The sequence below is a fragment of the Herpailurus yagouaroundi genome, unplaced genomic scaffold (genome assembly GCF_014898765.1).
Source record: "Herpailurus yagouaroundi ecotype Mexico unplaced genomic scaffold, PumYag 77, whole genome shotgun sequence".
Taxonomy (NCBI): Eukaryota; Metazoa; Chordata; class Mammalia; order Carnivora; family Felidae; genus Herpailurus; species Herpailurus yagouaroundi.
The window spans coordinates 85,890,170-85,903,792 of NW_024412388.1; the positions used below are offsets into that span (position 1 = coordinate 85,890,170).

A 13,623-nucleotide genomic window follows, 5' to 3' on the forward strand; every position below is an offset into this window, starting at 1 on the left:
AAATATCAAAAGCTATAAACCCTTCAAGCTACTGCCTTTTCTCGGATGCTGATGTGTAAAAACATATTGCAAATAGGAAAATTAGGGGGAAAGCTTGATCACTGTGAATCTATTTAGATGTCTGCAAAACATGGGTAATGTCATTATCTCAGAACCCTTAGCTTATAATGAAAAGATCCATGGAAACTAACAAATCAGTTTCAAACATAACACAAACCTGTACATCCTCACAGGTCAGAAGCTGCGACACTTGACTGTCAATCAATGTGAAGGAGCCAATAGGAGGGCCACTCAAATCCTCAGCATTACGTGCTTCTAAAAGAAAGCCTCTAAATGGTAGCCCTGACAAAGTAACTGAGAAACAAACAAAAAAATAGTTTACGATAAGGTTTAGCAACATCCCCAAAAGAAAACTGTTTAGAGGAGGCATCTCATAGTTAGAATCTAGCATATGTATACAAAACTACTCCAGGAAAGAAAATGGTATAAATAATCCCATAGACAAAGAAGGTCTAAACTATGTTCCACAGGACATTCACTCAGTGAGATGTTAATAGCCATTCCAATTCTACGGGGAAAAAAAGCTAAGTGATGGTCAGGGAGGTGTCCATGGAGCCAAATTAGTTCAAAAAATGCTGAATGAAAGTAAATATTTATTTGTTTACTAAAAACCCCCAAGGCCTTTAACATCCTACTATACAGTATGAAACTCTCAGTATATACAACATACAGTGTTCCAAACTGATTTTTCCATACACTGTTTTTGTCAGAGTTCATTAATATTTTGTATTTCTGGAGTTGCATAAAATAGTTTGCAAAACACTATTATAGATACACTTTTGACAATCAGCCTACCTTTCACCCAAAGAATCAGAAAAACATAAGAATTTACACTATACCAAGAAGACTAAGGGTTTATTATACCTTAAACCAGATAAAATAAACTTTATTTTCCTCTTCTATTGTGTTAATAGTATTGGTTAAAAAAGATACATATTAACTAACGATAAAAATGTATTTAAAACCTATTCTACTTAGTCTGACCTCGGCTCAAATCATGATCTCGCAGTTTGTGAGTTCGAGCCCTGTGTCAGGCTCTGTGCTGACAGCTCAGAGCCTGGAGCCTGCTTTGGATTCTGTGTCTCCCTGTCTCTCTGCCCCTTCCCCACTCGCACTCTGTCTCTAAAAAATAAATAAACATTTAAAAAAAATTTTTTTGAAACCTATTCTGCTTAGGGAGTAGATTTACTACTTAAGTAATACAGTCATCTATAGTATTTAAACACAAAATGAGAAGTGTAAGATGATGGTATCTTATGGAAACAGGTGAATAGATTTAAATGAAACTGTATAAATCCAACAGTAATAAAGATTCAATGTACAGGAAAAGAGGGAAACTCAAAATGCAAAATAGTTAATTCCAACACAGTACCTTCAATCTGGTCTCCTGGTCTGAATGTCATCTGACTCACTGAAACGTTGTGAACAGGGTCAGAACGTGCAGTATGACTGTGTTCAGGAACCATTCCATGGCATGACTTTCCTACTTTTCCGCTGGGATAATTAGCCACAGAACTAACGTGCAACACAAGTATGAATGCACCAAAGGTAAATCCAGGAACTGCCATCTCAAAAAAAAAAAAAAGAAAAATTAAAAGCACATTATTTTTATACATAATTAAAATATAAAGCTTTCATATGACAGAATATTAATCCCAGAAAACTTGCTTTCAACAGACAGCTAACCATATTCTCAAAAATACATAATAAAAAGAATGTGATATCTGAAGTCTGACCTAGATTTGAATCTCGGCTCTACCAATCACCAATGATGAGACTTTAACCAAATCACTCAAGCCTTCATTTCCTTCCCTGAAAAATTAGGAAACTAACACCCACCTTACAAGTTGTTTTAATAAAATTAAGATACAAACTAAAGTCTGACAAGGAAGATATTTAAATAAATGTTAGCTTTCATTAGCATGATTTTCGCTAAAAGCAAAAGGTTCTATTTCAGCTTATCCCAGGAAGCTTAAAGAACAAATAGGAAATGTTTCTTCTGGATTTAAATACCGTCACCTAGGGGCGCCTGGGTGGCGCAGTCGGTTAAGCGTTCGACTTCAGCCAGGTCACGATCTCGCGGTCGGTGAGTTCGAGCCCCGCGTCAGGCTCTGGGCTGATGGCTCAGAGCCTGGAGCCTGTTTCCGATTCTGTGTCTCCCTCTCTCTCTGCCCTTCCCCCGTTCATGCTCTGTCTCTCTCTGTCCCAAAAAATAAATAAACGTTGAAAAAAAAAATTTTTTTTTTTAAAAATAAATACCGTCACCTAAATAAATATCTGGTATGACTTTTCTCAACTTCCCATTACATTAATCATGATGACAGGGTGGATACTTTAATTTGTAATACTGAAAACTGAGGATAACAGAAAACCAATCACAAGAAACAATATTTCTATTACCTTTAGCCCAGGCACTTCTGAATTAAGAAACACAATTGTCAGTCCAAGCAATTTTCTTCTCTCATCCAGTACCTGCCTCTTACCATCTGCCTAATAGAAAACCAGCTACTTTATGTCAGTCCCACCCTCTGGTAGCCTACATCAACCACTTCAATTGTTGCTTATATTCAGAACCTGCCAATCACAGCAAATAACAAGGCTTGAGGAAGATGGCAGGGACATGTTACACAGCAGTAAAGTCAGCCGATGAACAGACCCCAAGAAGCAGTTCATTCTCCGTACAAATAGATTAGACAAAATAAAAGCTCCCTTAGAATCACTAGAATAAATGACCCTCTTATAGTCATGTAAATTACAATCCCCACATTGGACCAGAACTAAACTACAGAATTCCTGCTAGACACCAGAAATTATGCCGGGGGCTACACATTTCAACCAGCTCTGCACCTTACAGCAGTAGCCACCAAGTAGATAGCATAGGGTCTAATAGTACTATATACCCCTATCTTTCATCAAACATCAAGCTAGGTAGAGTTTCTCCCATTTAAAAATAAGAAGAACAAGTAAATCAAGAGCTTCTGAAAAAATATCTATAAGAGAAACAGAAAATTTCTCTATACAGTCATAAGAAAAGCATAACTTTGAAAATGGTTGATTACTATAAGAAACAATAATTAGGAAAACAACTGTCTTAAACATACACAGTGATATATCTCAATTATTTCTCAATAAAACTGGGGCAGAGGAAGAAAAGGAAGACTGAAGAGTGGAGAAGGAATTTTTCTATTCAAACGTGGCTTTCAGGTGCCTTTGTTAGAGGCAGACCTGCTTTTAGGACCACGCAAGATTTGCTGGAGAGGATCAAGGTCATAGTTTTAACCACGTGACTGTGGCCAATTATCATGAAGATTAAATGCAGTAATGTGCTACCCAACTGAAGGATAGTATAAGGGAAAAGTCAGCCCAGTTTAGCAAATACTCATTGGCACTGACCTCCTGTCAGGTGAAAATGGAAACAAGACATAATTTCTAGTCTCTGCTTTGCACTGCATAGCTGAATAACGTCAACCCAGTTATATAATCTCTGTCTTTGCTTCTTCATTTGTGAAATATAGTAGATAAACCAGAATAAATTCAGGATCGCCTTCATGCCTAACATTATGATGTTAGAAAGCAAAGTGGAAGTACCTGGGTGGCTCAGTCGGTTAAGCATCCCACTTCAGATCAGGTCATGATATCACTGTGAGTTTGAGCCTCGCGATCGGCTCTGCGCTGACAGTGCAGAGCCTGCTTGGGATTCTCTCTCTTTCTCTCTCTCTCTCTCTCTCTCTCTCTCTCTCTCTCTCTCTCTGCCACTACCCCACTTACTCTATCTCAAAATAAATAAAAACTTAAATTAAAAAAAAATTTTTTTAAATAAAGAAAAAGAAAACAAAGTGGGAAAGGATACCAGGAATTAGCAGAGCAAGAAGGATAAGCCAGGAAGGGGAAGTGACTAAGCATCACCACCTGTCATTCATTAGGAAAATATAACAAATCCAGTCAGGAAGGGAAGTAAACCAGCAATTTCTTTGTTCTTGGTCAGATGCTGACTATTCAAGGTGCAGCTCTATTGTCATTACAATGGCTAATGATGATTTTCCAGTTACGATTTAAGGAACAGCCTTTTTTCAAAGTAATACTTTATTTTTTTTTAATTTTTTTTCAACGTTTATTTATTTTTGGGACAGAGAGAGACAGAGCATGAACAGGGGAGGGGCAGAGAGAGAGAGGGAGACACAGAATCGGAAACAGGCTCCAGGCTCTGAGCCATCAGCCCAGAGCCCGACGCGGGGCTCGAACTCACGGACCGCGAGATCGTGACCTGGTTGAAGTCGGACGCTTAACCGACTGCGCCACCCAGGCTCCCCTCAAAGTAATACTTTAATTTATTAGCCAACCAATGCCAACAGATTGCCTAGTTATGAAAGGAAATAAGGAGTTATTCATGGAGACATTTAAGTTAAAATTACATAATGTGGATAATGAACTATTATGAGGTCTTCCTTCAAGCATTGAAAGAACTCCCACCAATTTTGTATTATTTTTAAAGTTTTACATATTCCCAATCCACAGTGGGTACAATATAGAAAATAAAACAAAAAGATATCATAACTTGCATTCATCCCATGACAAAGATAGACCTATTAGTTAAAGAATTAAAAGAAAAGTTATCCTGATTCTAACTTAAATATTCCCAAACCTGATGAAAGATGCCTGAAAAACAAGCAATTAGTAAAAAAGGTATGATGACTGTTTGTACCATGTTCTACATACATCTCACACAACAGCAAAAAATCAAAACAAATGTATTCTTTATTATTTAAATACCAAATGATTGTACTGGCATGAATATTTAATTATTATTGTGATTGTGGACCACAGAGGCAAGTGATATTTATCAAGACAATATATTTAATGACAGCAAAGTAAAATTCAGATAAAATGAGAATTCAATTGAAAAATACTTAGATGTAAGAAAGTCATTAGAATAAGGAGTCTATGTTAAGAATTTTTTTAAATAAATTGGTCATTAAATGTCTTTTTATGTGTCACTCCAAGAATATGTGAGAAAAAGAAGAAATGGAGAAAAGCATACCTGTTAAAACCAAGTCGGACGATTAAACTGGCAAGTAACTAATCAAGTCTAGTTATACTGCAATCAAGCTCTAGCTCTCACTGTTAGTCATTCATTTTATGTTGGGTTTTTTGTTGTTTTTTTTTTTTTTTGAGAGAGAGAGGGAGAGACAGAGTGTGAGTGGGGAGGGGCAGAGAGAGAGGGAGACAAAGAATCTGAAGTAGGCTCTAGCTCTGAGGTATCAACACAGAGCCTGAGAGGGGGCTGGAACTCATGAACTACGAGGTCATGACCTAAGCTGAAGTCAGATGTTTGACTGAGCCACCCAGGCACCCCTACTCATTCATTTTAAATTAAGGCATCAAAAAGTTCAAAAGTTAACATGCACACAAAAAATTGTGGGAACTCAGCCCAGTAAACCCAATCTACATCACCCAAGATATGAGTATGAGCACAGAGTGAGAGTCTTAATTAATTCACAGGTATGAGGTAACAAGGTTTTCCTAATTATGAAGAATGAGTTGTAAAAAAAAAAAAAAAAAAAAAGCAAAAACTTAACCAGAAGGGTTTACTATAAAATATTTAAATAATTTGGAAAAGGTTGTGTGGTTTTTGTTTTGTTTTGTTTTGCTATATACAGTGGATTTTATTTAATTTTTTATCACATTCACAATAAGTATTTTTTACATTATGACCCAACAAACATTTCAAGAGACATTATTTACCTTTACCACATGGGATAAACTTGTATATCTCCTTCTTTTTTTGAAAGAGAAAGAGACGGGTAGAGGGGCAGGGAGAAAGAGAATCCCAAGCAGGCTCCACACCCTTAGGAAGGAGACCAAGGCAGGACTCAGTCTCATGAATGGGGGTTGATCTCACAAACTGTGAGATCATGACCTGAGCCAAAATCAAGTCAGATGCTTAACCGACCGAGTCACCCAAATGCCCGTAAACTCATATATTTTCTATTCCTTCCTCTTTTTTATGTTGGTTTTATGTATCCTACTGAATCGTTATTGCACAACCTACTAATGGATCTTAACCTGCAGTTTGAAAAATACTATTTTACAGCATATTTTACCATTATACAGCATATTTTACCATTTACAGCATATTTACCATTTACAGCATATTTTACCATTATACAGCATATTTTACCATTAAGTTTCAGCCTTGAATCGAGCTCTAAATCAGGAATATCAAGGATTTCACATAAAAAGGAGAGTTCTCAGCACTAAAGAAAAAAATAATAAGCCAAGCAATAAGGAGAATTTGGGACACAGGAGATGGGTTCAATGAAAATGTCTTATTCTCTCTTATTCCATTTGTGACCTAAACAAAAACTCTAAACATGGCTAATAGCATTCTCATGGTGACCTTCTGTATGAGGAAAACAAATTTTAATTAATCATAACAGAAAAACACTGCAATCCCTAAAGCATTTACACACCACTTTCAGAATTTCCATCAACCACATTATACAATGTGCCAAGTATATCATTACTTCATACTCAACACAGTTTTCATTTTATTTCATTACTAGAATTCCAATGACACTATTTTCTTTTACTTTGTTACAAGTGTAAAATATTTCAATTAATTTATAAGTTAAGCATGCTTTTGCTTCTAGGCTTTTGGCCTTGAAACAGAACCAGCAATTATAATATTGCTTCTCTTAGAAAATGGAATTGAAATTCCAAGCCAAATTGGAAATTAATTTTAGGATACAGCACATTTGTAACATCAGCATTTCAGGTAGGATCAAGGGGAAACCTGATAGGTTCTTAGACTAGGGCTAGAGGTAGAGAGAGGTGGAAACAGAGTGTCAGAGTTAGGTAGAAAGACTTTTAGAAAAATAGGTAGAACCATAAGAAGGATAAGGAGATTGATTCAGTCAAGTAAGTTAAGACTAAGCACAAGAGATACACAGAAAACAATGAAATTTCTATGACATAAAGAAAAGGATTACATTTCTACTACACAGGAGGGAGGAAAGGGGACAGAGCACGGAGAAGGAGAAAAGAAAAAGAAACAAATGTTTAGTGTGAACCTGGAAGATACTACATCTAATGCAATCCTTACAATCAGCAGATAGTATCTTCACTTTAGAGACAAAAAAACTTGAGGCCAGAGAATGTACCCTAAATCATATACACTTTGAGGATTAGAACCCAAATCTAGGGGCAACATCCATATTCTCTCTTCACTCTGCACGGCTGCTCCCTCCTTGGAGAAACAAGCATGTAGGAAGTAAACAAATCCAGCAAGGATGCAAATTTCACAATGAACAATGTGAGAGTGGGGGCATACTGTGACAAAGGTGAAATCTAAATTAGCCTAATTCAGAATGTTGAGTGGTGCCTGGCTGGCTCAGCCAGTGGAGCATGTAACTCTTGATCTTGCAGTCATAAGTTCAAGCTCCACATTGGACACAGAGTTTACTTAAAAATAAAAAAGTTAAAAAATAAAAAAAATTAAGAAACAGAATGTCGAGTCTACTCTATGAGCCAAAGAAGCAATGTAGAGGTCTCTTTCGTAGAACTAAAGCTCCTGAAAGAACGGATGGTAAAACAACTAGTTCGATGCCTAAAAACACTAAGTTGTCAATAAATGGTAACTGCCACTATTTATTAGCACCATTCAATTTCCTTATCACTAGTATGTGCTAATTTCTTCCAAACACTGCAGTGACTAGACAAGTGAAATTTTCATATATTTCTTTCAACTGCATTTAATTTGTTCAAGCCTTCTGAAATGTTTCAGTAAATGTTCTCTCCTTCTTTCCAGCAATTTAACTTTACCTTCATAGAAAACTTCCACACCAAAAATTAAATTGACTTTGATAGCAGAATCTCAAATTATAGAGAAATTGAAAAATAGGTCAAGTATTTCCACTTCCTCAGATAAAAATGTTTCAGACTCCATTTGCACAGCAGGAAGCAAAGAGAAAAACAGATTTTTTTAATTAACAATTGGAGTTATGACATTTTCAGAGATGGTTCTAAAAAACAAAGAGGCATTAAAAATGGCACACTGAACACCAATTTGAGATCTGTCAGGTCTAACAACTTAAGATGGTTGAAAAGAATTCTGACAAAGAATTTAGAGTTTAAGTAACAGCAAGAAAAAGTAAAGGGAAAGGTAGGAAAGAAACCACAGAAGAGAAAGTAATAGGGAACTCTACAGTTTAATCCTGATTCCCCTAATCACAACATCATCAACAAGGAATTTTTCCATCACCTTTATTCATCTCTGGAAAAAAAGATTGGAAGCAAATACCTTACTACATGATACAGAGTTTTCATCTGGATCATTCCACATGGCACTCGCAATAACCCTGTCCTCAACACAAAATTAGGTACAACGTGGAATGGTCCCTTCTCTAAAGATGTAAAACTAATAGATGAAACAAAAGTAAATGCCACTAATCTAGTATTTAAATGATGTAATTTATTGAATGCCAATTCCATTCTAGTTATCACAGTAGGTGGGTCACATAAATGAACTCTAATCCTTGGAAGAAACATATCAAGAACTTTTTGTTGTACAGAAACTGAAACTCACGGAGGTTATGAAAAACTACCGTCTCAGATCACACAAGGTAGAATAGGAAAAAAAAAATGCATTTCATTATAGAAATTTAGAGGTATGGGAGAAAATAAGAATAGAAGAGCTAACAATTGCCAGGGGCTTACAACATGTCAGGAATCATGTCAGGTACTTAGCATGCCTTCCTCAAAGCAACGCAGGAAGGTATGAGGGGTATTATTGTTCCCACATTGTAAAATAGGGCACTGATTAAGACATTTGTCAGAGTTGCAGCAAATGAGTGATGAAAAGTATGGTCTCTGATCTGGCTTCTGAGGTTTTAACCAATAAGCCATCCATAGATTCAGATCAGACCTTTAAGGCTGACATGGTAGGTAAACAATGGAGGAAAAGGGGTTCAAAATGAGCACAATTTGAATGGGAGCAATAAAAGAACCAAAGGTAGAAAGAAAAAAGTGATCGTGGACTTTTGAGGGACATTAGACCTATTTAGATCCAAGGTCAAATGTTAGAAATAGTCATTGTAAAAAATATTGTTAAGTCTGGTTCCTCTCCATGCCTCATACATGAATATATCCATTCCCAAGACTTTTTACCTTGGCCCCCCACATTTCTCTGCAAGCTCATCACTTCCATGGCCTCAATTTTTATCACTAGGATGTTTCTCAAATCTTCCAATTACCCCCACTCTACATCTCCTCAATGCTTTGATTCATACTTCCAACTGTATATAGATTTCTGTTTGGATGACAATAAGCTCAACTGGTCTGCAATGAAATTCATCATTTTTTCCTCCAGACTAGTTTTTGCATCTGACTTCCCTATTCTGATGGAGGCCTGGCAACACATTTCTAGTCACTAAGACTTCACACCCCATATTCTCAAGATTTGACGCCAAACACTCTTTTGGACCCCAATTTCCAAGCAAGCTTTGCAGATTCTTCCTCCACCCTTCCACTCTCCTACCTATCCCTTCTGCATCTCTCTTTGACTTTCTCTCTATTATATTATATCTGTCTGCTACTTTCCATTCCGCCATCACCAAAGCACAAAGCCTTCATTACCTGTCACCAAATTAATGAAACACTCTCAATTGCCCTCCTTGTTTCTGTATCGCCATTCTGATTGTCCTAAAAACACCACAAGATCATTTTCCCAAAGCACAACCCAATTTCAAGGATTTTATTCTCCCATGCTCTAGTGACAAGGTACCACGTATACTTATTCCAGGAAGAAGCAACACTCTTTCTTTCTCCCCATGTCCTGCCTTCTAACTGGGACCTATTTCATCTGCCAAATTCCTCCTCATGTGAAAGTTACATATATGTTACATGGGAAAGAATAAGATACAAAAATCTCTGTACACTATACCTTTTATGTAAAAAAAAAAAAAAAATTCATTGCCTATCATTTCATGGAAAATCCAAAAGACATTATTTCCAGTATCAACACGGATATAGAAAAATGAGCACACTCATACACAATGAAGAGTGTAAACTGTCACAATATTTTTGGAGGAAATTTGACAGTATCCTACTAAGCTATGTTTAACCTCTGACCTAGGAATTTCAATTCCAGGAATTATCCTACAGAAAAACTCGCACAATTACGCTAAAATTATTTGGAAAATGGCAAAAATCTAGGTGGTTACAAAAATGAACTATGCTACATCCAAACTATAGAATACTTCATACTCACTTAAAAGACTGAAATAGAATAGTCAATGACAAATATAACAGCCAATAATTACTGTGTGCTTTATGGGAGCTAGGCATTCCTTTAAGTGCTTGCAAGTATCAACTCCTTTCACAAAAACCCTAAGACATGAATCTGCATGTACTTAAGTGGAAACATGCTCATGCCACACCGAGGAATGAAAACAAGCAGATTGCAAAATGATATTTAGTATACTGAAAGATGTATCACTTAAAAGTTAAAGGGAAAAGGAAAAAAAAAAAACTTCTATTCCACACTTTAACCTTTCTCAATAGTGGTTATCACCAGGAGAGTGTTTTCAATAGGGGAAGAGAAGTGGACTTCCTCTTTTTTAATCCTCTTTGTATTGTGCATATTTTTTTGAAAAGGGTGTTTATAACATAAAAATTACAAAAATATATAATATGAAAATATATAATATAAAATAATTTAAAAATTTTAAAGCATGTAATGCTTTAAATATAATAAAAAATTATAATTTGTAACTATAAAACATGGGATATATAAAGACTGTAAAGAAATACCAGAAAATTGTTTAGCTTTTTTCTTTTATCTATTTTCAAACATTCTATGTTACTTTTACAGTTTTTGCTTGGTTTTGTTTTGGTAAATAAAACCTCGTCCCCTCTTTCAAGGTCCATTTGCAAAGCCATCAACTACTGTCTCCTATGATCCAGTGAACACTACGGACATTGAAATCACCATCGTTTGAAGAACCCAGCTGCCGGTTTTAACCCAGCAGGCACCACCTTAGTGACCGTGAGTGAATTATTTAACCTTACCAGGCTTTAGTTTTCTCATTTTACTAGAAAAAATGCAACCAACATCAAGGTGCTTTGTGAAGATTAAATAAAGTAATACGTATGAAACGTCTCGCACAGTGGCCACCATAAACCAGGTCTTCCATTAAAACCTCCTTCTTTCCATGGGGTCTTGCCTATTTCTGCCAACCTCAAGTAACTGTTCTCTTTTTGGAACCTCCAGAAGCTTTGATTTTGCTGATAAAAAAATTTATCACCCCTGCCCCAACTGGTGACTCGTCCTATGGCCAGAGGTGTCCCGCGTGTTGATCTCCTGTCACACTAACAGTGTACCCTGAAAACAGCACTTGTACAGTGTGATTTCCAGAGAATCGGACATTACCTAAATAGACACGTGTGAAACAGAAGCTACAGCTGGCCAAAAGAATCAACATGTTGGGTTATTAAACAACTTACTAGAACTCATCCCTTCAAACAAAACCATCCTCTAAAAAGTCTAGCTCATTGTTTTCAATAAATCAATAAACCAAAATTTAGCCTCCATCTCTGTACAGTACTCAAATCTTTACACTTTTTCTCTTAATTCGGAATTAAAAGAAATTACCTGAAGCTCAAAAGTTCAGCTCTGTAAAGAAATATCCCTGGATAATGTATTTACAAATTGAAAAATCTCCTTTGCCCCTAGGCAAGCACTGACAAGATACAAAAAGGGGGGAGGGGGCGGGGCGGGGCAGAGGTAACACCTTGCCACCCTTAGAGCCTTTCTTAAATTCTAAAGGCACACCAGGGGTCGGGGGAGCTAAAATTTCTAGTTTAAAACACACTTTAAAAACGAAGTAAGGCTCTGAATAATCTGCATACAGGTAATTATCCCATTAGGTTTAAATATAAAAGGGAGTTCCGACAGTTTCAACTTTTCAAAAAAGAAGAAAGAAAGAAAACACGTGTGCATGAATACAGTCCAAGCTTTTCAGGGATCCCAAGCACGACTCTACTTACAAGCTCCCTTTTCTGGGATTAAAGCTCGTTAGTCAAAGTCACGGGACATATTACTAACCTAACTCGTTTGTGCACCCTCATTAACTCAATACAAGTCCAGAACAAAATTTGTTAAAGCGTTCATTCTGCGTCGCCGACTGCCCCCATGATCCATGGCGCCTGCTCTCCAGTACTGTTGCCTTGGCTGGCTTCAATTTTTAAACGCTTTGCGGAGAGCTCTGACTTAGAGAGAACAGAAGGCGACACTTACCTTGAGAAGCGAAGGCAGCCTAGCCAACTTCCGGTTTTGTTACAATTTGTATCTCACTTCAGCAGCTGGGTGGAGCTAGCTCACCCAGTAACCAGAAAGTTTCCCAAGCTAAACTAAGCTGTAAAACTTGATTTGCAAGACGAGAACTAATTTTTGGACTCCATTTCTGAGAATTAAGGGTTCTGTTTTACATATAAGAACACTTTTGGCCAAGTAATAGTTATTTCATTGAGAAAATTATGTATTTGCCTTTAACTACAAAACCATTTGAAAATACCTGTTCCATATACTCTAAGACAAACAAAAGAACCTAGTTATGCCTAGGTAGGGTTGCCAAGTTTAGCAAATTAAAATATAGGATGCCTGCTTAAACTCAATTTCAGATAAACAACCAATATAAATATTGTTCTATGCAGTTTGGGGTAAGTAATTATACTAAAAAATGATTCATTGTTTTTCTGAAATACAAATTTACTCTATTTTTTCTGGCAACCCTATCTAAGGCATAACAGTAATGAGCAAACTATTTCACTGACTAACTACACTAACTACAAAAGGTGCAGAGAATCAGACTGCATAGAACTGAAACCTTGGAAAGTGTAAATGACATAATGCAAAAGAATTATTTTATTTTGCAAAATTCACTCTGAAACTTAGGGGTTCCATTTTCATTTCTTTTTAAGCATTTAATCTTTGTTTTGCATAAGATTTTTTTTTGAAAAAGAAAATTTTTAGGGCTAGGAAAAAACAATGAATCTGAAAATATTAAACATTCCAGCACAGACTATGACTCACAAGTGCAGACTGGAAAATAAATGGTGTCATATACACCTTAACCTGTGATCACTGGTTGGCAATCAACACGACTAAAATCTCTAAAACCATTTTAAGTGGAGAGAGGGGAAAGAACACGATCACTTTAATCTTTCTCCTTAAGAACTACTCACAATTACCAAAAACCCTCTTTACAGGATTTTAGATAGACACTTTAAATAAAGATGCCACAGAGCTGGTTTTCTATCCTAAAGCTGCATGGAATATGAACAGAAGCACACTCAGTCAAGTCAAGTTTCAGTCCTTCCATATAAAGCTTCAGGCGATGACATAGCTTTCTGCAGTTATACTTAAACCTTTTCCAGAAATAGTCCCTGGGGGACACTCTGCATGCCAAAAGCATGATTTAAAAAATTTATAAAACAAGTAATTCTTAGAATATATTATCATAATCTTTTATCCTAAAGCGCTCTTAAACAGATGAACCTGGGCGG

The 13,623-nt window shown here is 36.4% G+C and overlaps 1 protein-coding gene across 5 annotated transcripts in view; it reads right to left on the reverse strand.

Annotated features, from left to right (window-relative positions):
* FRRS1 (ferric chelate reductase 1) overlaps positions 1 to 13,623 on the reverse strand; it is a 99,249-nt gene that overhangs the window by 28,596 nt on the left and 57,030 nt on the right. For 4 of the 5 annotated variants that reach the window (XM_040471079.1, XM_040471080.1, XM_040471077.1 and 1 more), the window contains 2 exons: positions 1,433 to 1,628; positions 218 to 354 (listed from right to left, as the gene is read on the reverse strand). In XM_040471079.1, the coding sequence (XP_040327013.1) occupies positions 218 to 354; positions 1,433 to 1,628 (333 nt within the window). Of the gene's footprint in view, positions 1 to 217; positions 355 to 1,432; positions 1,629 to 12,355; positions 12,388 to 13,623 lie in introns of those variants that run through there. The other variant, XM_040471078.1, reaches the window with a different exon arrangement.